This window comes from Rhyacophila brunnea, unplaced genomic scaffold, assembly GCF_057557595.1.
Source record: "Rhyacophila brunnea isolate RB1 unplaced genomic scaffold, BYU_Rbru_1.0 scaffold_2, whole genome shotgun sequence".
NCBI lineage: Eukaryota > Metazoa > Arthropoda > Insecta > Trichoptera > Rhyacophilidae > Rhyacophila > Rhyacophila brunnea.
In genome coordinates, this window is record NW_028232859.1 from 56,369,867 (window position 1) to 56,394,904 (window position 25,038).

At 33.6% G+C, this 25,038-nt stretch overlaps 1 protein-coding gene across 4 annotated transcripts in view; it reads left to right on the top strand.

Annotated features, from left to right (window-relative positions):
- The window catches only part of LOC147072563 (potassium voltage-gated channel subfamily KQT member 1-like), a 524,358-nt gene extending 502,041 nt beyond the window's left edge, over positions 1–22,317 (top strand). For 3 of the 4 annotated variants that reach the window (XM_085946961.1, XM_085946962.1, XM_085946964.1), the window contains exons 16-17: positions 19,303–19,533; positions 21,300–22,312. In XM_085946961.1, coding sequence (XP_085803087.1) covers positions 19,303–19,533; positions 21,300–21,433 — 365 coding nt within the window. In that variant the 3' untranslated portion in view covers positions 21,434–22,312. Of the gene's footprint in view, positions 1–19,302; positions 19,534–21,299 lie in introns of all 4 variants that reach the window. The other variant, XM_085946963.1, reaches the window with a different exon arrangement.
- Positions 22,318–25,038: the final 2,721 nt, after the last annotated feature.

The window sequence follows — 25,038 nt, forward strand, 5'->3', positions numbered from 1 at the left end:
AAGTGAAAAAATGTTGTGTATATATTTAAAACTATTTAAAACGTGCTATTTAAACCCCACATAAAATAAACTGTATTCTAACGATTAGGTTGTACGTACATAATTTGAACCTGCATCGGAAATATACATATTGGAAAATATCATAGACAATCTATCTAATGGAGGCTAAAACTACATACATCGCATACTGAGCGTTAAGCTTTATCTATAAAAGTACTCGTTTGAGGTGATTTCCTAATCATTATCCATTTCAAGTATCTAGGTACCTATTATTTAATTTTTTTAAATTTTGACGACCATCTTTTGTTTTTTTATCAATCAACGTACCAACAAAACTCTCATTGATTACTAGATGGCTAGATGATTAATAAAAATGATGCATTATTTAAATCTTGCGTAATCATTGGATAAATAACAAGTTGAATTACGTTGAACACTAAAATTTTGAGACAACCTGACGCCATCTAGGAATCAGAGCTAATATTTATATTATTGTTAATACTGAACATCAATAATTTGAAAACATCTCGTGTAAGGATTGCAATACCGAATAAATATATAAATACCAGTATTTTCGTACCAATATTTATTATTGAATACCGGTATTAATACGAAAGAATAAGATAAATAATAAGAACTACTAATTTTTTACAAATACTAGTCTGGGTTCAGGAAAATTTCTCTCAAATTCAACGTTTGTTGGATGTACTATCAACGATGGATCAATAGTTATGGAATATGAAAATATTTACCACGAATGTTTTCTTTTTCGAAATATTGTAATTCATCACGACAATAAGTATATAGTACGATCGATCGAGTACGATCATCATGACAACAAGTAGTATAAGTATATTGAGGGATTTTATTTTAATATTATTGAACATTAAATTGGTTGGTTTCAGTCAATATATTTGCGTTTTGCCGGCATGAAACTTAAACACTAAATTTAATATACAATGTGGATTACAGAAAATACCAGTATTTTGGATTTTTGAAACCGGTATTTCGGTATCGATAAATAATTGAATATCGGTATTGCAATCCCTAATCTCATGCGTATACCCAATAGAAAAATCTTTTTATAGACAAAAATACGACACCCAATGGGACTTGACCCTGTAGCCTAGTAAGCTTTTTTTTTTTTTAAATAAAGATTTTTTATAGTGGGTAAAATATGCATGAGATGTTTTCAAATTATGTATGTTCAATATATAAAATGTAACAACGCGATTTTTCTAAAAAAAAAGTCACCAATGTTTATAAAATTTAAATAAAACCTGAAATGCATAGTTTGTGATTGGTAATTTGTTGTATTAATAGCTTAATCGGTACAGCTCGCCGTTGGGGTTGTAATTGATATAGGTTTATATTCCTTTCGGCAGATACACATTTTTTTCTATATTGTATATTTTTGAGGTTTTTCAGAATTATGTATGTTAAATAAATAATATTGCATTTTTAAATCGTATGTATTATTCATTAAATAAAAAAAAATAGTTTAATTTAAAGTTATCCAATTAATATCCCACCTGTGCCAGATTGTAATATTAATTTATGTGAATTTAAGCTCACGCATAAATGTGCGATCTTCCAAAATCCCTCTCACCGCTTCCAACCGATTAATCTATCATGCCAGAAAGACAAATATAACATCATACTTTCATAAAATGGCTACCTTGTTTACACTTTCGTGAATTCGTATGTTCATTATCACCCAGTTTACTTCTCAACTCTTCCAGTTTGTTGATATTTAAATTTTATTTTATGTGTCGGAAACGGAAACTTTCGAGGGTTTACTATGACGTAGACATTAGAATACAGTCGAACTTGGTTATTACGATCACGGAAATAGTGAGATCTCGGATGTAATGAGGAAATATTCGTTGACATTTTAGTTTATGATTTTCTCTATAGGTACATTTATTCACTTTTACAACGAGCTACTTCTCGGGTATACCGAGGAAAACTGTTAATGTGGCGATCGTTTAAAAACAACATTTTCGACCCTAAGCAATAAAAGTTTATGACACTAGTTAAGTATTTTAGTACCTAAGTGGTGTTTTCGCCGACAACATTGAAAAACTATCCACGCATATGGTTGAAATTTCATGTAAAAAATTCAAGCTTTGTGAAGTCAGTACGTACCTACCATCGCCTGCGGCTCAGCACTTCATTACAATAAACAACTAATTTTGTAGTTTATGAATGCCATGCTTGTTTCGGGGATTTTTACGATGGTTTACAGATTTGTTAGGTTCTATGCTTAAATATAACATGGCGCGAAAAATATTATATAACGATATAACGAGTAATGCTTATAACGAGCAAAATCAGTCGGTCCCATAATCCTCGTAATAACCAAGTTCGACTGTATATAATATTATCATGAAAAGATATTTGCTTTTATGGCTTGATTGAAACCATTACACAAAGCGTCATTGTTTCTGACGAAGTTGTAATATTAATATTGTATTAGCTAACATACCCGTATTATTTAAATAAAAAAGTTCTCATGATTGCGTACATAGATAAGTATTTAATAATATATGTATATGGGTATACATAATTTTATATTGTATAAAAAAATATGAGCTTGAACAACCTTACCTAACCTAAATATCGTACCGTAATTAAGACAATGTTTACACAATCATTCCGTAGACAAGGTATTTATTTTATAATATTTTTAAATCACCCGTATTTATCACATCATATACAAAACTGTTCAAATTTAGAAGAAGAAAGTTTACACGAATTATATACCTACCCATCACAGGTGTGCGGTTACTTTTATCTGTAGGGATGCTGTACTAAAAAAATATGTACCTATACCTACTAATTGCAACATAGTATCAACTTAAGGCTTTGTACAGTGCACAAACTTATCTAAAGAATTGGTGGGAAGGGCCACAGCCGAAAACTACCCAATCAAGACTCGTAACTGGACAGAATCTGACATTGGAATGACCTATTCAATATGGCTTTTCGTAGTTCCATTTTTTACCGTTCTTCAGATAAGTTTGTGGGACTGTAACTAGCCGATTCAGTCATATTGTGTGGGTATTTGACATTACAAAAATATGTTCGTAACTTAACTAATGCTAACTGCGATGGGCGATCGGTAATATGTCGATTTATAAAGTCGTGGACCTCAGATTTAAATGCCGGGTCTGGAAAATTCACATGTTGTTTTTTTAATGTGTGTTTGGACCCCGTGCATGGATTTAACATGTTGAGCAAGTGGCCAACATCCACGTAAAACAAAAAAATGTTAAGAAGAGCCAATTAAAAAAAATATATAGAATTATTAGAAAAATAAGAATTATCATAAATTTACACGAAATTTCTACATAATATTATTACATAGTGCCCCATAGATTATTTAAGGGTTGCCTCATATCTACAGCATTTTTTTTTGTGATTTTACCGAGGCTTTGAGTGCGACTCGCTGTCATATCGCCTCTTCTCTTCTAGAAGGGGATCCGTCGATCAGGTCCTCACTCCTATTCTGTTAAATAACTTTACAATTTTGCCTAGCTCTTCCGTCTTACCCACCGCCAGGACACCCTTCAATTCGTCGACATTCTCATAGATATCTGCAATTCGCAGCTGTACTCTGTGAATTTCATATTTGGGGCATTGCAGTGCTATAATATGTACAATGTCCTCTAAAACATGACATTCATCGCAGAGCTGCGATTCGCTTCTTCCCATGAGGACATCAAATCTTTTGCCCATGGTGTGCCCTGTTCTTAGCCTCAGTATTAACTTAAGCTCATCCCTCGTCAAAGAAGAATCTACAAACCAGGGCACCTCTCGTGGTGATGGTGGAATCGACTTACTCCATTTCCCCTTTTCTAATGATGCCCTATGGTGAAAATCTATCCACATACTATGGCACATTTTCTTTATAGCCTCATTCCAGTCGAGGTTTTCTGGTATCCATCTACAGTATTTATGGACTGCACACCATTGGTAGATTCTACCTATCGTACTTGATAATGTTTACTGTATGAAACATGTAAATCAATATTAGCTGTGTAATATAAATAATTGATTTTAGAATATTATAATTTGAAAAAAACTCCGAATCCACCGAGTAGGTACTTAGGTATCTATATTATATACTTAATAATAACCAATATATTTAAATACTACCTAGATGCAATATCATTATTCCATTATATTTTTATGAGTAAGTACATAAAAACATACAGCACCCGCTGTGGAAGAGTGGTAGAATATCCACGTACTTGTTTGGTTCAAATTGTTTGGTTGAATACTGTATCTGGAAAAATTGCATATTGATTTTCAATATTTTTGTTTGGATTCAAAGTATACTATAATATAAGAAAATGGTTAAAAAAAACATCGTAAAAAATCTCCTCTAACATACATGATATTATTTTTTTTCAAGTTGCCAAGAAAGATTAAATTAATTCACAACTGTAATATATTTTACAGTTATCGATTTTTCTATTTATTTGTTATGATCCCATTTTACTGAGGATCGATTAGTCAAATAATAAATAAAGAGGAATTTCAACTTTTATTTTAATTGAAACACACAATTCCGCCGAAATATTATGGGATAATTTTGAAATCTGACACAATTATTTAAATAAGCTCAAAACATTAATTACTAATCTACTTTACTAATTTTCATAGAAAACTCAACACTGACATATTCTTAGGTTAAAAATAAAGGATCCATTATTATAGTGAGTATGATGCAGTATCAAGATTGTCATAAGTCAAATGTGCGGATATAGTTAGTGAAAAATGTTTGACGAATTCAAAGATGTTGCATATATTATGCAGAAGATATTCCCTATAAAAAATATTGTTGAAGCAAGATCCAGTTTGACATAAGCACACATGCATTTTCTTGGAAATGATATCCAAAAAACTGTTACATTAGAATCGTTTATACCTTACGTAATAAGTTTAAACAAGTCGGACCCTCGAGTTCGGCGAGACAGGTGGAAGAAAATAGGACCCAATAAGTACGTTCCAGCGGCCATTTTATGTCTGAGATATCAGCCGATCAATACGTTTACGTTGTTCGGACCGTCCGACCTGGTCGCCACAAAGGCCAATTTCATTACATGTAGAAAATTTGCGGTGTCATACTGTCAACGTGAAGATCTCTTCACTTCGAATGTTTTGTATTAACTTTTGTTACTTACTACAATTTTTAATATTGCCTCTACGTGCTCATCTCCCCCATGCGTACTCTTAGCTTAAAGTCATGTAAATTCAGTCAAAGTACATTTGAGTGCATGGTGATCTTAGTCTTGGGTAACTGCTCCTGAGACATTTCCAGTCATTAAAAAATGATGCTTCACATCCAAACGTAGGGTCCCGTGGTACACCCGATTAAGACCGGGTGTGGTGCAGGGCGTTTGTGTAGTTTGGTAGGACCATTAACTTCAATGTTCATTTTTTTGTAAACAATGCATTCATTCATTGATCAAAACGAATTCAAAAATATTTCTTTCACTAATTTCGCCCAGAATTGCCCTCGTTCACAAACGAAGTTCTAATGCTCACTTCGCTAGTAAACCACTGTTTTTTACAACGTTTTTATTAGCTCGTTTTCTTGTTTGTCCGGTGGTTGTTTGTCCAGTACAAATCTTGAAATCTATTTTTAACTAACTTCCCGACTAGCTAGACATTTGAAACTTTTAGAATATAATATCAGAACACGATGCCAATGCATTATTTTAATACTTTTAGCCATCTTTAAGAAGACTTGAATTCATTTTCAGTTAATTCTGTTTTGTATGGAAAGTTATTTCAGAAAAATCCGTAAAAAGTAAAAGACTAATATTGGTTGCTAAGGGGGTGGTCCTAGCAACTAAATTATTAATATATACGTGCGTTACTATGGAAATCAAAATGAAATTTCAGTATTCTATATTTGTTTGTTTGTTTTTTATTTACTTCATATCAAGTACAAGTTTGAGCATATTGAGCATAATAATTCAACGGAAAATTATAAAACATTGTAGGTATATAAAAAGTTCTTTTTATCTTGTAATTATTTTACTTCATTTGTATGAAAATTAAATAGACTAACGATTTTACGCTTCATTTTCATAATATGTTTACGATTCATCTCTATATTATATTCTTCTTTTTCGAAACTGACAATACGTCCTATTTAAAATTGTTCTCTGATAATCTTGCATATTGTCACTTACGCCCTTAACGGATACGGAATTCAGAAATGAAATAAAAAGAGAGAAAACTGTTGACCGGTGATTACAGCGTTTAAATTTCCATAATAATAAAGTGAAAAACGTTCTTCCTGAATCAAAAAACGAGCTAGAGAAGAACTGATTGAAGAAAAGAAAGAGAAAATAAATAAATTAAAAAGCTGTCCGACGCAAGTTTATATTATTTACGCGGCCGTGAGAGGGGAGCTTAAGGCCGTTTTCTTATTACAAAGTTGATCTCGAAGAAAAGTTTCGTGACTCCAATATGTAGGTATTGTTTTCTTGAACGAGTAAGGCGTATGGAGAAATCGTCATGCAACTTTATGGCAGACATGCGGATATTTTGATAACAATACATTAGGTTTACCTCTTGTGTTACATTACATTGCGATCTTTATATTGTATTAACAACGGATGTGTCAATCTCCAAAATAGTGATCCCGGGATTACAATTTTTTCATGGTTTATAATATGAAAATGATTTTAGTAACGTAAAAAACCCACATAAAATATAAACATAATACCTATTCACGTTAAGCGGCGTACCTACCTTTATTATGTAATTACAGGCATTTCCAACCCGCGGCCCAAGGCCCAATTGAGGTGTTCAGGTTTCTATATTTTGCATTTTGGTATTCATACAATAAAAAAAAAATTCTCGTAAATTTACCACTTTAATATAATATTTTGTGAAATTAGATCTTTCTTGTTATGCTGCGTGCTAGTTAGTACCTGTTTTTATGCGTATGTCGTCTCCACACACTCTTTTTTAAAATATTCTAATGAAGTCACAAAATGAATTAAAGAATTCGATACCAGATTCGCATTTATGCAAAAGTAGGTATGAGGAAATATTCAAAATATTCTTAACTCCATTCAACGTGGAGGTGGAATCAACGCCTCCAAATTAACAAATGGAGCTAATAGATCTGCAATCAAGCATAGAGTTAAAGTACATGTTCGAAAGGAATAAGCTTGATTTTTATCAGAAATATATCATCGAAGATGTTTTTTTTAATTGAAACGACTGGGAATGTGCATTACAGCAGCATTTGGGATAACATATAGCTGTGAATCGTGCTTTTTGAAATTAAATGTAGTAAAAAGTGTCGGAGCAAGTTGCTCCATGAAAACAATACCAATCAACTGCGATGCGCGTCGGCTAAATTACCAGTCAACATGAAAAAGATTTCAAACAATATACAAAAACAAGTGTCACATTAATTATAAGGTAATAAAATATTTTGAATAAGTTCTTTGTTTTCAGTAATATTCTTTTTGGACCACCAAACGATTTGGGTTGGGCACCCCTGATATAGTAGGTGATACACTTAACTGGTACAGTATATTTTACCGATCCCGCCATTACGAAAAAATACACTACATCTCGAGGTTGCTAAGCTAATAGGGCGTAAGGGATGTTTTAACGAAAATGAGTTGTTTATTATATTATGTATCTCTCTCTTCTTGGCCGTTTGACTCTCCGCCCGTCTCGGTCCTCTGTTTCTCTCAGGGAATATTGAAGGCTGCTCCCTGAAAACTTCTTCACTTGGTCCCGGTTTAGCGCACCAATGCTCTTCTTACCCGAGATACTACATCCAGCGCTCGCAATATAAAATTTTACGAACCGGAGCGCTCGATAATTTTACGAAAATATTAATATCGTGTACGGAAACTTGTACGTATGCAGTTCGCCGTATCATACTTCACTGTGAAATATTGTATCGGAAATAGGTATATGGCCATTCGCTGCTGAGCTTTTAATTAATATTTAATTACCACATTTCAATAACATGCTAATTATATCTAATGGCCACCTGATTAGCAACCCACCAGTTGCATTGGGTGCGGTGAATGGGAACCGTCCAATCTCTTTGGGTCGTATAGTACTGACATGTCTAAATAAAACACGGTTTTTGTCGGTTTACACTTTACAGCAGGGGGGGGCAAACTTTATGAATGGAGGGCCAAATTCAAGAATTCAAAATGAGCGGCGGGCCGCAAGTTAAATACCATTTTTAGATATACACTACATACATATACATTATCACGAAAAATAAACATTACAAAAAAAATAATGAGAAGAATGAAACTGTTGTACATTTTTTTTAAATTCAGGTGTTTATTTTGTAGTTGATATTCTGAAAACTGCTTGTAAATGGGCATCGGATATATTTGATCGTTAAGAATTTTTATTGAGGTTCATGATCGAAAATGTTTGTTCACATGGATAGGTTGATCCAAAAATAACGAACACTTTTCTTGCATAATCTTTAAGTTGGTAGAGCTTGTCTGAATTAAGGGCATTGTAAAATTTGGAGATTTCTTCACGACGATGCAATTCTCTTAAATCAGTGTCAAACTGCAGATCAATAATCTCAAATTATAGCTCTGTCGGTACACTATCAATATCTATTGAAAATGAATCGCGTACTATTGCTAAACAAATTTCAATCTATAGATATCAATATATTTTTTTTTTAATTATAAAAAAGTTATTCGTAATCAGAAGTACAATGATGGCGGGCCGCAAAAAAATACCCGGCGGGCCACATGTGGCCCGCGTGCCGCAGTTTGCCCCCTTCTGCTTTACAGGAAGCCAGCGGCAAACAATTTTTGAAAATAGCCGATATACTGGATTATTTGTTAGGTTAGATTAGGTTTTCATTCTTGAATTCATGAATTTTGCTAAAATCAGCTATGCAAATTGAATTAATGTTCCTATTGAATCTAATAAAATTTGAGACCGTACAGTATAATATGGTCATCTATTTCCGATAGAAAGCTCACGGCGAACTGTGCCACGGTGATTGATATTTGACGTACAATTTACATGCAACCTATTAACATTGCAATCTAATTGTACTTATATGTATTTAAAAAAATAAGTGTGTTAGATTTTTTATTATAATATGACATAATATCAGACGGTCAAATTAATATTTACACGAGACGGAGCGATAATTTTGGGGATTTTATAAATCGAAACGGCGCTCTGGTGCATTTCAGTCCATTTCGAGCTTTGGGCTACACAATACCACCAGTCTCTCCAGGTATCCGATCCGTATCGAGTAATATGTCAAAACTGCATAATGCATCGCAGATATATTATTTGGAATTGATGGATGATTTACTGGTTCGTCCTGTAGTCTAACCATGAATAATATTAAGCATTCGACGTAACACCATATTTCGATGTCATAATGTTTAGAATCTCATTTCCAATTTCCCAAATATCTTTTAGCAAGAGTTATTACGAGACAAAATTGCTACTATTTTTTTTTGGTCGGATGGTTAGTGAAAAAATATATGTGACGAATTAATAAAAATATTTTTTCAAATTGGTCTCCTGTAATGTTTTAATTGTAACTTACCTACGTCTTTTTGGATTGGATATTACTATCAATGAGCTGAATAGGCTCTTAAAGCTTAGAGCTTTTAAAAACTATCGTCTGTATTATTGTGACAAAAAGAATAATGTCAGCATTTTGTCGGAAAAACACTTTTTAATTAAAGTAAGCGGCTGTAATTTCTACACATAATAATTAAATCAAAATTTTCAATTTCAATTTAAATTTATTTTTTAACATATTGTGGACATTACAAATTATAAGTTTAAGACGTTCACAACATGACCTGAAAACATTATTATAAATAAATAATTACAAGATAAAAAGAACTTTTTATATACAACGTTTTTAAATTTCCTGTTCAATTGTTATGCTCAATATGCTCAAACTTGTATCTGATATGAAGTAAATAAAAAACAAAAAATGTCATTTTGGTTGCCATAGTAACGCACGTATATATTAATAATTTAGTTGCTAGGACCACCCACTTAGTAACCAATAGTAGTGGATTGGATTACGGATTTCTTCCGAAATAACTTTTCATACAAAACAGAATTAACTGAAAATGAATTCAATTCTACTTAAAGATGACTAAGAGTATTAAAAGAATGCATTGGCATCGTGTTCTGATATATTCTAAAAGTTTCAAATGTCTAGCTAGCCGGGAAGTTAATTAAAAATCGATCGCAAGATTTGTACTGGATAAACAACCATCGGATAAATAATAAGAATACGAGCTAAAAACGTTGTAACATATAAAAGCAGTGAAAATACAATTATAGATCTATAGAAGTTCAAAGAAGTACACCGAGTTTGCTAAGGAGACCCTATTTTAAGAATTTATAAAATAGCGTCCACCTAAATTCACCCTTTGAGTGGTGGAGCAAGTGGAATATATCAACACCCGAAGCAATTTGGTTGAACATAGTTATCGCCCTACCAATCGGCATTATCATTATGTTTGCCATCATTTTGGTTTAGATAACAAAAATATATAATTTTATATTAAAACCATGTGCAAGCCAATACTGAAATCCCGGAATTTTGGAATCAATAAATCGAGCAGTGATCTTAGAATCTTTGTTTTTTAAATTACTTTAAATACAAAGTCATTGAATAAAATTTAAAAAGATGTGTTTAAAAAAGTCTACAAATCGTATTGCGGTTCTAAAATGAAAACGACTCTAATCTTTTTGTGTTTAACAATCAACAATTTGTATGCATCTAAGTTTAACTATTATAGTTGATATAAATTATAAAGTCAAGAACATTATCACTGTTATATAATATAATACCATACAACATATTTTTAACTTGCAATAACCAAGTATGAACTACTAAAGTGTTATGAAACTAACTACGAAAGCCACATGTTAGAGGTATATTATGAACAGGTTATTTTACAAGGGATGCTTGACAGCTCCCTATCTATTATACTAAGCTACGAAAGATATCATCGATTAGTTCGAAGTTTAAACTTCGGTATTATATTGTATGGGTCAAGTTACTTATTTGAATTTTAAATTATTATCTAAATAATTGTAGGACGTATAATTAATTATTGAATTGTGTTTGAAATAAAAATATATTCACGTGATAATTGATTAATAAATTAATTTCGCTGTAGGATTGCGATTGTTTCTATTTGTGAATATCAATTATTATAAATAGCTACTAGTGTATTTCTGAGTTAGTATTGTCACACGCTTAAGGCTATATCTCAGTTGAGGCATGGTCTAAAAAGATCGTGAAAGAAACATAATTTGTCATATAAATCCAACATGCTTCCATTTAATGTTTTGTTTATTGTTCTATTAGTAACAATAATAATATATTCATTGACATGTTTTCTTTTTCAAGTGAATGGGTAACGTTTTTTAGTCATCTTTACACGATTTAAGAATTAATACCCCCGTCGCCATCACGAAACAAATTGACGTGTTCACAGCTTGACGTTCGCTCTCCGAATACCAGCGAGCAGTGTTGCCAACTAAAATTTTCAAAATTCAGTAATTTTTTTGATTTTTTCTTCAAAATATCAGTAGATTGACAAAAATGTATGAAATTCAATGATTGTGTTTGGTGAAAGCGTGTATATTGACATAATCTCACAAGTGTCTTTTAAAAAATCTTGTAAAAATTGACTTTTATTCATCACAAATATCATAATTTCTTCTTTTCCTGACCAAAATTTCAGTAGACATGGCAGCACTGCCATCGAGTCCAAAATTTTGTCGCACCTATAGTTGAAAATTATTTACTGTTTCACTAAGCCGGTCACCCATTACGACGGCTAAAGGCAATCACAAAATCACAGAATGTAGCAGCTTGATAAATTATTCTATCTTTATTTTAAATTTCTCTGTTTAATTTGGTCCATAAAACACACGTTAGGTTTCCATGAACATTATAGCAAATAAAACGATTCTTTTAGGCTCAGTACAGACAACATATCTTTGCAATATGTCAATGCGTGAAAAATATTGGTATAAGATTAATTTTTGTTTTGGTAGTCCACAATAAATAGTCAATAAATATTCCGCGCCAAAGCCCGTCGCCTGTTACGACAGAAAGATACAACCAAATCGCAGGGTGCATAAATCTAGTTGAATATTTCAGGGATAGTTCGAACTTGGTAATATTACCCTGAAGGTGAGGAGGCGTCGCGTACTCATCAATCGACGCCGGCAAGTCGCAGTTATGTTGATCGCACCGTGGCTCGATGGGAGTGCGACGCCTCCGCACCCCCTCGCGAAATATCCTGAAATCAGAACCATCGCGGAACTCTTCGCCTAGATTGCTATGTCCTGCGATGTGTACCTTCTGGCCCAATGATTCTCAATCTTTTTCTTACCACGGCCCCCGAAATCAAAAAATCCAAGGCTCCCCTCCCCAAAAATTTTAGTATTTAGTAACCAACAGTTTATTTAACATTAATTATTAATAATTACAATATAATAAATAATATCTTTTTATATACCACGTTTTTAAATTGTCTGTTGAATCATATGAACTTGACAATTCTATGTATTTATAAATAGTTTTTTTTTGTACTTGATAGAAATACTGAATAAATATAGAATACTGAAATGTCATTTTGACATTTCATATTGGTTTCCATAGTAACGCACGTATATATTAATAATTTAGTTGCTAGGACCTCCTTAGCAACCAATAATAGTGTTTTACTTTTTACGATTTTTTTCCGAAATAACTTTCCATAAAAAACCGAATTAACTGAAAATGAATTCAATTCTGCTTACAGATGGCTAAAAGTATTAAAATAATGCATTGCCATCGTGTTCTGATATATTCTAAAAGTTTCAAATGTTTATCTAGTCGGGAAGTTAGTTAAAAATCGGACAAAAATTTGGACAAACAAGAATACGAGCTAATAAAAACGTGGTAAAAATAATAGAACATTTCATTTACTAGTAAAGCAAAAATTTTAAAAAATAGCTTAAAATTTATTGCAGCTACAGTCTACAAACACAATTTAATGACAGGGAAATAAATGATTGCATATTTTTACATAATAAATCAGTACCCGGTACAATGTTTGAAATGATAATTTGCAGGGTTTGCTCCAAAGTCATCGTTGAAAGAGACGACCTGTGTTTATTTTGTATTACCAGTAATATGAAAATGCTGTTTCGCATAGGTATGTTGGCGCAATTAGGTCAATATAAATTGTGTATAATATTTTATTTAACTAAAATATCTAAATAATTTATAAATATTAGTAGATTATTTATCCATATCGGTATCGTGATCGTGTGAAAATTCGATTTCGGAATTTACGATTTGTATCAGGTATCGTTCAGTGATCACGTTTTTATATATTTTTTCAAATACTGAAATATTTCGCGGTTCCCTTGCAGGAGCTCCAGGGCCCCTAGGAGGCCGCGTCTCCCAGTTTGAGAAGTACTATTCTAGCCGCTATAAGCGGCGGGAGTAAAAGTACTAAATCTAAATATTAGTTATTTAGTAGCTACTATAAAACGTCAATTCTGTTAGTATGCAATTGATGGTAAGTATGGTAACACTTCAAGTAGATTATAGGTGAGAAGCTTAATTTTTTTTCAATGGTACCTACCAAATAGTAGTAGGTACTTTCGCTTATTCTGACGGATAGACGGTCAGGCGACTTGCTCATTTAGTGTCAATTCGATGTGTTTACTATACAATATAACTCGTTTATAGGGTTAAAATGCTCCAGCATCGGAGCATAGCGTAAGTACAAAGTCATGCCATGTCCCTCGATCCAGTGCCACGTTTCGAGCGCTTTGGCATTTAAACCCACGTATATTGTACATGTTTTGAAAAATTCTCTATTAATCTGTGCCATACAGAATTGATCATCAAAGTAAAATACAGATAATCATGGTCCGAATAATCGATGTTCTATTGTATTTTACAATTTTATAACACCGTGAAATAAAATGTGATCGGAATTAATGTATTTGCGGAAAGATTTTCATCGAAACATGAGGCAGTGCTCGAAATGGAAATTTTTAAGAACCGGAGCGCTCGATAATTTTACGAAAAAAAAAATATTAATAGTTATCTAATTTTATGTGTATTTTTAAAAAAAAGTAGGTATGTTTGTTTTTTTTTTGTTATATGGCCTATCTAGCACAAACGGTCCATTCAATTTTTCCACGAAACGAAGCGATAATTTTGGGGTTCTTATGAACCGGAATGGCGTTCCGTTCCATTTTCAGCCCTGACATGAGGTCTACCTTATTAATGGTATCCGGAGTAAGTAGTTAGTTTGTTATGACGAAAGTGGGTTCTTACGATTTTTCGAAAAACTTTCTATGTAAAGTTGTCTAAAGTCTTCGGCGGAAACTATAGCTAAAAGCTGTGCTTGAAAAATCTCGGCCCGAGAATTTTCGAAAAATAATCAGAAAAGGTGAATGACAAATCTCGAGAAATTAATTATCCGAAATTTAAGAATTCTCATTTATTGGGAAATCGCAATGAGAATCTCGAGAATTCAAGAAATGGTTACTAGTAAAAAACGAAAATGAGAATTTGAAACGTAAAAAGAAAGCTCGATCGTGAACTGAAATGAAAACTCGGAAATTCTAAGGGAGAAAAAAGTACTTGTCTTTGAACTGTAAAGTAAAAGTTGCATTACCATCTCTTCTATCTTTGGGCAAAAAAGCTTTCGACTTTTAACAGCGAAGGAATTATTTAAATTCCCTGGTGATTATTTTTGGGAAAAGCTTAAAAAAATCTCTGGAGTTTCCGATGGAACAGATTTTTTTAAATTAGCCGGTGAAGTTGTTTTGATTAAAAAGCCTAAATGAAGAAAGAAAAACGCCGATTTAAAAAAAGAAATGAAAGATTATTTTTTTCGAGAATTCTTGAGATTGTCGAGAATAGCAATCTCTAACTGTAGCCTAATGAGAAATTACTGGTTTTATGATGAGCGTCGAAAGGTTACAGATAAAAACAACCACATTGATATAATGCCAAAACGTATTAAATAAATTGTATACGGCAATCGCAAAAATTGCACAAATACAAAGCAAAATAAAAAAATAAACTACCCCGGTCAAAGAAGTGATCGCATTTCTCATAGTTCTTACCTATCTTTAGGAAATCGATGCGCCATAGCATGCACATTGTGTACAGGAATAAAACCATTAAACACTTTTTAAGACAAGAATAAGCAAAGATAAATAAAAATAAATAATGAGTATGTATTGTAAAAACGAAAGTGTTATTTTAATACAATTTCATTTTAATACAAAAATCAGAATAAAGTAAAAGTTTTTGCCTTTGAAGAAGCAACAAAATGGGACTTTGGTCAATCAAGCCAAGACAAAATAATAATATGTACCTATGTAAATGCAGGTACGTCTCATTCACGATTAACACTCACAAATCAATGGCTACGCAATTGAGAAAGTTGACAAATTCATAATATTATACTGGGATCGGATTATGTATCCCTCCTTTCAAGAAATTGGTAGACGTATTAAATTGCACTCTTGAACAAAATGGTACGATGGCGTTCAGTTAAAATTCAGATGAAGATCACTTAAAAACGTGGAGGCATTTTTACCACTATTTGCTGGATGATTTCATGTTCACTGCCCCCATTTTCGGTTATAGGTGACTGGAGTTCATGTGAAGATAAACGAAGTTATGGACGATTCCCAGATTGTTCGGTGCCATTTCTGGCAGCCTGTCTGACCGGTCGAACAGATATTACGTAAACAGTGGCGATTTTCAATGAACCAGATGAGCCTGTCGCTTCGTATAAAGCAGCAACATCTTATAAATACATATATGTAGTTTTCACAATGTGAGTGGAATATGAAATCAATCAAAGATTTTCAAAAATGTTTGCAACCCAACTAGGTATTGCTATATTTTAACATCTTAGGTCAATGGTGGCGAACCTAGTGCACGCGAAATGATTTTGCATGGCACGCGTTTGAAGAGAAAAATACCTATAATAATAATAATGACAGATCGCATTGTATAAATAATGGCAGGCAAATACTCTTCAACAGTAAGCATTACGTTTAATGTAAATATATAATTGTATAGTCGGACTTTAGGCTTTATTCGTCATATAATAATATTATCGCACTATCCTTATCAGGCGGCGGGGGGTGCCGCAACGCGAACCTTTAATTTTGATCAATTTACAATGCTTGAGACCACTGTGGCAAGAGAATGCCTAATCTGATCGGAGCAATTCTGGTGTCAATTTGTGCGTAAAGAACCAAAGTAATTAAAACACTAACAAACAATTTTCATTTCTACCGACAAAAAAATGGCTGCACCAAATAAGAAACCAAATCTTGGTGGAGCTGGTAGTAGTAATTCTGGCAGACAATTTCAAAATTGGTGGACAGAAATGTATGGCGTAATTATTGAAAAAGTGATAAAGCTATATATTTGTCATATCTTCTATGAATGGTTTCTAGAACATCATCATTTTTTTAAATAGGATTCTTAAAAACTAATTTTTCCTATGAAAAACTGCTCGGCACGTCAGAGAGTCGAAAAATAATATCTGGAAAATTTTGGCACGCGGACGTAAAAAGGTTCGCAAACCCTGCCTTAGGTGAATTTGTTACACTTAAGTAAGGAGGCCTTCTAATCTGTCAGCGTCCCGAGCCTTCTCGTAAAAAAACTGCAACTAGTGTAAATATTATAAAAACACTTATATAATATTAACGGCTGTTTCGTACACTATGGGATCCCCCCGTTTCTTCGGGGCGTCGAATCGGGCATTTTCACATTGAGCGGATAATATGTGCCTACTAGTAGAGTTGGGTTTCGGGAATTTCCCGACGGGAATTCTCGAGAAATTTTCCAGATTTTCCATCCCGAATCTCGAGAATTGAAATTTTTAATATTTCGGGAAATCCCGGATCTCGAGAATCCTTTCTTGGGATTCGGGATTTCTATCAAATATTAATTGAAAAAATGATTTTCTCTATCAAAAAAGTGGACAGAAACACAAAACGTTCAAACGTTCGAAGACGAGACTGAACGGGGCATTTAACACAATTAAACCAGCGTCGACTCAAAATGAGCGCAAATTTTGCAAAATCAGGGAATTTTCTGACTGAAAAGCGTACGCGATTGTCAAACGCAGCGATTGACAGTGTGTATTTTTTTTAAATTCTATTTTAATAAGTATGTAATGTTTTGAATTATTTTTGTTTTCCTACTTCTATTTTATTTGTCTTCTTATATAAATAATAATAAAAAAAAAATTTTGGAATTTGTCTGTTTTTACACTGATTTTAGGATTTTTACAGATTTTTTAAAATTACCCGATATCTCGAGAATTTTCGAGAATTCTTTTCTGGAAATCCCGAATCTCGAGAATTCAAAATTTCATCATTTCGGGAAATCCCGAATCTCGAGATTGAGGTTTTCTCGGGAAATACCCAACTCCACCTACTAGTATTAATTGGCATGGATCACAAGTGTTGGCAATAAATCAAAAAGGGGATTATAATATGTATTCATTTTATATATTATTATTTGAAGAGTTACGGGAGAACGGCAACAAGTTATTTAATAACATTCATAATTATGTTTATTTTATTATTTAACGAACTGTATGTGCAGCGACCGAAATGGAAAGTTTTACGAACTGGAGCGCTCAATAATTTGCCGAAAATTTTAACATAGTTATCTAATTTTATGTATATTTTATAAAAACAAGTGTTTTAGATTTTTTTGTTAGGTATATGGCTTATCTAGCTCAGCGCATCGGCATCCACATCGGCATCGGCATCGGCAGCTATCGAATGTAGTTTTGTATCGAAGTATTAACACTTTTGTAACAATTACAATATGTTAGCTGTGATTGTTACAATACCTAAGTGACATGTTTTAACAGCACTTCTCTTTGGTGTGCTAAATTTTAGAGCGAGATAGACAGTTTTGACTGTTTAAACGACTAACGTATTGTAATTGTTATAATAAGTGGTAATGCTTCAATACAAAACTACCCTCGATATCTGCCGTAGCGGCCGAAAGCAGTCTTGTGTATAGAATAGATGCGCAGATGGTGAAATTATTTTTTCCACGAGACGAAGCGTTAATTTTGGGAGTTTCATGAATCGGAACGGCACTCTGGTGCACTCTTGTCCATTTCGAGCCTGTGCGTGTGCGATTGAAAGACCATCTTGATAAATAAATAATTGCATTCAAACACTAGCTGTAAACAATTTTAAAAAAAATACGGTAAATTGTAAGCAAGAGGGAAACAATCAGAAACGAATCGGAACTTCGTTTTTTGGTAACTTTACTGTCTGGCGCAGTGGTTTCCAAACTCAATAAGGATATGAGCTACTTTCAAAAATTGAAATTGTCTGGTGAGCTACACATATTCCTTCTTTATATTTTTTAATCATTGTCCTTTATCGTATCACACATACATAATATTATTATATTACTTAAAATAAATTAGGACATCGGACTTCAATAAAACATAAAATGCGTACTTTAATTATTTATTTATAAACAAAATAATAATTTTAAAAATATTTTGAAATAAGTGCGAGTAAAAGTAAAAATATTTAGTGAAAAAAATGGTATTCATTTTCCTCCACATTTTTTTAAATTTTCGGTGAGTACCTTGTCACTCCCATCCGAATGCAATTATCAAGATGTACATATGTGAGTCTGTTTCTATGTTTACTTTTAACCACCTTCATAGTGGAAAACGTTGATTCACATAAGTAGGTAGAACAAAGCAATGCCTTCATTTTGAGCGCAATACTTCGAAATTAATAAAATTAGCTGAAACAAATTGTCCATGCAGCTCAAAAAGTCACTAAAGCTCAAATTTATAAATATGATAAAATATCCTACGCGAGCTACCGAAAATGCCGCCGTGAGCTACCGGTAGCTCGCAAGCGACCGTTTGGTGATCACTGGTCTAGCGCCTAAAATTTGCAATGTGTAAAAACTGAAAGCGTGCATTAGTTCACGTACAGCAATATTAATGACGGATACTTAGTGGCAATTGCTGAGTGTTTGCGTGGCTGAAAAAAATTCTGTTTGTAAAAGGCGTAAGAATGTTGAAAAAACAAGTCGCCAGAACGTCTTTTCGTCGTATTAAGTAGGTACCTACCTTAAAGTAGACGACATGCCGGTATTAACATAGATGAAAGTGGTGTGGACTTACTTTTTACTTTCTGATGACAGTTAAGTCACGTTTCGAGGGTTTTGAATTACAGGGTCTGCGGAGAGCAGCGACGGCGATGGAGACAATGACGCGGAGGCGAGGCTGGCGACGGAGGAGGAAGACGAAGACTGCGGGGAGAGCGAGGCGGAGGGTTTCAACGAGGACGTGGGGGAGGGCGAATGCGAAGGCGACTGCGACTCCCTCGCGGCCGAGGACACCGCGCTGCTCAGGGTCGCCGCTAACACCGAGATCATCATCACGCCGATATCGCCGACGCCTACGCGTGAGTGTCATCACGGCTCATAGACATATATGAGAACAATCAAACAAAAATTGGTTATGGTATCTCTCGGCTATGCTAACGGTTGTATCATATTGCTATATATTACGCTTGTCTATATCGTTAAGTCTTGAAAGAATAGCCCCAACAAAATGTTCCCAAAATCCAAAATCCATAAGCTACATATCGCTACTCCATCTCTAACTGGTTGTAAAGAAAAAAACCCTTTTTTAATTACCATCAATCAGTAAATAAATTAGTATAGTTTTGGTTTCTCTCTGCTCATTTAAGGAAATATATTCAATACTATTGAATATACTATTGAATATATACTATTGAATATATTTAGATTAAATCTTCAAACTCACTCTAAGTAAACAGCACTTATAACAAGTTAGAAATGGGATGAGGATATAGTGTCTAGACTTTAGAGTAATGACGTTTGTTTGTTTGTTTGCTTTTGTGTGGCATTACATTACAATGTCGGCTTTTATATTTGTGACGCCTAAATTATGAATATAAAGAAGAATTGCCTACTCAAGTTATCTCCAAATACAATCTAACAAGGCCAATCCTAGCAGAGATGCAGTCGTGAGTAGGGCAGGGCTGTCATAATTATAAAACAAAATATCATTAACGCTATCGAAAAACTATTGATACTTTTTGACGGCCCTAGTTGTGAGACCTCAGAGTAATAATATAAAGAGAGTTGGTATTGTTCAGCATAATGAAGCCGTATTTCTTGCGTATAACGCACAGTAGAACCTCAATTTTATTATTATTAACCTAACTATGAAACGGCTAACAAATTTAAACACAACCTAGTTAATCATATTTTCAACTAAATTAACCACTAACTTTATATGTAATACAAAAACAATAAATTTCAACAACACATTCCCGCAGTTTTTAAATGACTAGTCATCCAAATCAATATTTACCAGAAATTCTATTTTACTCTAACGCATATTGTGGAGATATAAGCGTGCCAAATGCTTTCTCACTCGCACTTATAGTTATGTGGTAACAACCAACTTTTCTTCTCAATATTGTCACGAGACTTCATATAATGTGAAGCCAGAATACTGCAGTTAGCCAGCTCACACATCTAAACTCGTCTCATCTGTGGCACAGTCATATATCTCACCTTATAGGAATGTTACAAGGATTTTGTATATTTGACCGCGCATATAGGAGTCTAGCGACAGCAACGCGTGTAACCTCCAAAGTACTTAGTCCAACGCCAAAAATGCAGAAATCAGAGTATCAGATGCCGAAACAGCGATTATTAGATATTTGTACCGCAGAAATTGAAGTAATAGTCGAAAATTTTGAATTCATCCGTCAATTAGGCACATCTCCTAGTATAGTCATATTATATACATGGATATTTCTCATTTTCTTGAACAGTTAATGTTGTTGCGCTCATCTGCCATTTTGGACGTGGCTATCGAGGACCGCCGATGATGTAGTCTAAATACGAATGGCCGACTTGTAAGTGTGCGCATGCGTAACGCAACTCGAATGGTGAGTGGCATGAGATTTTTTGCGAGCAACAACAGATGTTTTTTCAAACTAAAATGTTTCATTCCAGCAGTGTGCGAAAGTCCATAAGACAACATGTGTTTTGTGACTAACGATTACGTCACCCCTACGTATTCAACATTTTGCAGACGAGATGAGTTTAGATGTGCGAGCTGGCTTACAAACAATTTTTTCATTAGCGTTTCCCTTTGGAGATTGTAAAAATTTATATTTTGCTATTTCAGGAATGGGAGGCTCGTCGAACGGCGGCCGCCAATCGAGAGGACGACGCCCGAGAGACGCTCCCGTGCCCCTCGACCTCCATCTGCTGCGACCGGATCACCCGCAGCGGCACCGTCCCACCGCCGAAGAGGTCTGACCCCCGCTCCGCCCGCCTGCGCTGCTCGCCGCTTCTATCGCCCGCCTCGAGGACCGCCGCCGCGTCGTGTTTGAGAGTTGCCATAATATTATAAACGACATTATACGAAGCATCATAGTATTAAGTAGCTGAATGACAATAGTGAATAATTTTAACATTAGGAGGTGCCTCTATGTTCCGGTCCGACGATGGGCCATGCAAGAGTTCTGCCGATGGAATTTCTGCGCTGGAGTGAATAAAATTATACTAAATTACTAAATAGTTATATAAAAATAATGTAATTATTTGAAACAAGATGAAATTGACCACTGTAATGAATCTCAGTAGCTTAGTGCAGTGTCACATTGCTTAAGATGCTCTAATGTGATCAGGAGGTGTGGTGATTCAATGATAACATAATTTTGAAAGTATCTTTTTAACAATTCCCTTCGATTGAATAGTTTGAAGGTAATTTTGCATTTACTTCTCGTTATTATTTTTAGCTAATCTTGGATACTTAATAATGTAAAATCTTTCATATATTTGTACATCTGCAGGCTGAGCTAGGGCTGTCACATCGAATGAAAAAGTATGAGTACATACCTGGTATCGGTATAGTATCGGAAAAAAAAATCTATACGAATCGAAAGAAAAGTATCTGAGTCCATTTAATTCCCTCTACATCTGTATAGAGCACAGAACAGATTAATAAACAGAAATGTAAAAGCCATAGCCAAGGTCCAAAGTTCTGAAACAGGGTAGTTTATGGCCTGACCGTAAAACCCAAGTAAAAAAAGCCGTGTCAACTGTTCCCGAAGATTGAAAGCACGTTACATTAACGTGACAAACTAAAATACATATTGAACACACATAACTTGAAAACACCTCAGATATATACCCACTAGAAAAAATCATATTTGAAAAAAATACAAAACTTGACAGGATTTGAACCCGTATAACCATTGGTGTCGCGCTAATCTGTGCATTAAACAATTACGCTACGAGCCTTCCATATAATTACGACAATTTAAACTAGTAGGTCATACATGAAATGCTTATCAAATTGCGTTTATTAAAAATTGTTCGCAAGTTCAAGTAGACATTATATAAAATATTTGGCAAGAGCCGGGACTCGATTAGTAATTAAGATAATTAATAATCCTTGATTTTAATACACAAAAACCGATAGTCAATAATAATGTTTTATAATAATATTGTAATCAAATCTAAATTGTTTGTATTCCTTTGTATGTCCATGTGGCGGAGAACTACAGGATGCAAACCACATTCTCTGGGAACGTCCAAGAATATGCTCCGAGAAAGAAGAGATGCTTAAGTCGGTTTAACCTGGTAGTCCGACCTGGTCGCCACAAAGGCCAATTATATTGCATTTTAAAAAATTGCAGCGTCTTATTGCGGACGTGAAGATCTCTTCACATAATCTTGCTTGTCCGTATTATCCGTTGTATCTTATGTATCATTAAATTCATTTATTTCTGTTAAGTCTCCATGCTTTTCTCTCCCATGGCACTTTTAATTAAATTACGTCTTTCAAAAAACTCATTCAAAGTTCACTTGACAGTGTGGCGATTTCTGTCATGGGGATCTGTTCCTGAGACATTCTCAGGCGTAAAAAACTGCTGATGCTTCATATCCAAATGTAGGGCCGCGCGATATGCTCGATTAAGACCGAGTGTGGTGCGGGGTGGGTTGGTTTGGATGGATCTATGTTTGTGTTGTATTTCTTTGTATGAAAATTATTGCTGTGAATATATCCATCAGCATTTCAGATATTATATTATTGTCGGGTTAATAAAAATAAATAGCTTGTCATTATTTGTTTACCATTTTTTTTTTAAATGACATCATTGAATCATCACATTAACTACTCATTATTTATGGAAAGTCTTGGCAACAAATTCTAAATATGTCCAAAACATTGTTCTACGAGCCTCCATGTTCATTATTACAACAGATCTCAAAGCTGGGGCAGTGTGACGAAACTCTCCTACATCAATTCATTGTATCAAAGCTCACATTCTTCGTTAAAATGTCAACTTACAATATAATGTATTAAAATTATAATATTGTCCTGTTTATTCTGATATTTATCTCCAAGTCTTTGTAAGAACCATTTGTGACTAAATTTAAAGATATAGGTATAATAATAATTATTATTGTTTTACCCTGTTACTTAAAAAAAATCAGATTTTAATAATTTATAGCTTGATCATAATTATATTTGATATAAAAAAAAGGATATAGGTAATCCAGGCAATCAAGCCTCAAACTTGACCATTACAACATAATATTCATAATGTAATTATGTTCACAAAAATATTTTGAAGACTTTAAGTCAAACAATGTTATCTATATAAACCATATGCTTAGCTGCAGGCCTATTCCAACATATCACTTAACTTTAAAAAAGAGCTAATTGTGATAAATATATCATCACATTTATCACTTTACATGATACTTCACTGGCGGTTAATTACGTACCTACCTACCTATGTAAAAATGTTAACCGTCTGAACTGTCAAAAGGTGATATCTTCTAACAGTCCCTCTCTTGGCCGTGCTAACTTTGAATCCGAGAGAGAGTATGTCAATTTTACATATTGAGAACTGAGATGTAAGACCAACTGTTATCGCAATAACATGACTAATAAAATTGTAGGTTATTATGATATGTCTGACGTGTCAATACCAAATTCTTGTATTCGACTCATTACCGACTAGATGGCGCTGGTTTGGCTTTATTTGCCTGTGTTCGGTCTTATCCGCTTGGGTTCGGTAACACGAACATATCCGAATTTGACCGACATGTCTACCAATCTAAATTTTCGCCAAGCCGCCGATAACCGTTTAGTGTAAAGAATACCTTCCGTGCTAATTTGTAAGAATGGAAATAACGGAAAGGTGCTAAAGTGATAGCCATTAAGAATAGACCTGCTGGTGTAGATAAAATTTCATCTGATTATTGCCATACCTCTTTTAGTTTTTTTCATTATATTTTCTTCTAAGCATTAAATTCACAAATTGACTTAGCTTAATTTATTTATTTTAAATGTTTTTTTACTGTTCCGCAAAAATCTTTTATTTTCTACTGTCATAACATTATTTGACTTGACGTCCTCGATTTTAGATAGCTGATTGACATGATTGGCTGTGCTTGTAAAATAATTAAAATAAGTAGGTATTTTACGAGGTAGGCCCATTGCCTAGTAAATAGAATAAAATTAGTGAAATTCCTTAGCGTTTATCATAGACCAATTATTTAAAGCAGATTCTCTTGGATAAATAATTATAAATAAACAAGTTCTCAGTATTTTTACCAGCCGAAGTTTGATTACTGCTTTTATTATAAACTTTATGGCATTCACATAGTTATTTCAATTATACAATCATAATAATTATTGACCATTTCTTTGTAGAATAGTAGGTATTCTTAATGAATCAAAAGATACCTACCTATTTTGACACATCTAAATTTTTGTACACAAAAAATATAATTATATTGTAATAAATATTTTCATTCGATTTTCTGAGAAATAAAATATTATTTATTTTCAAAAAAAAAAAGTAAAAAATTTACTTAATATATTAATTTCACTATTCATAATT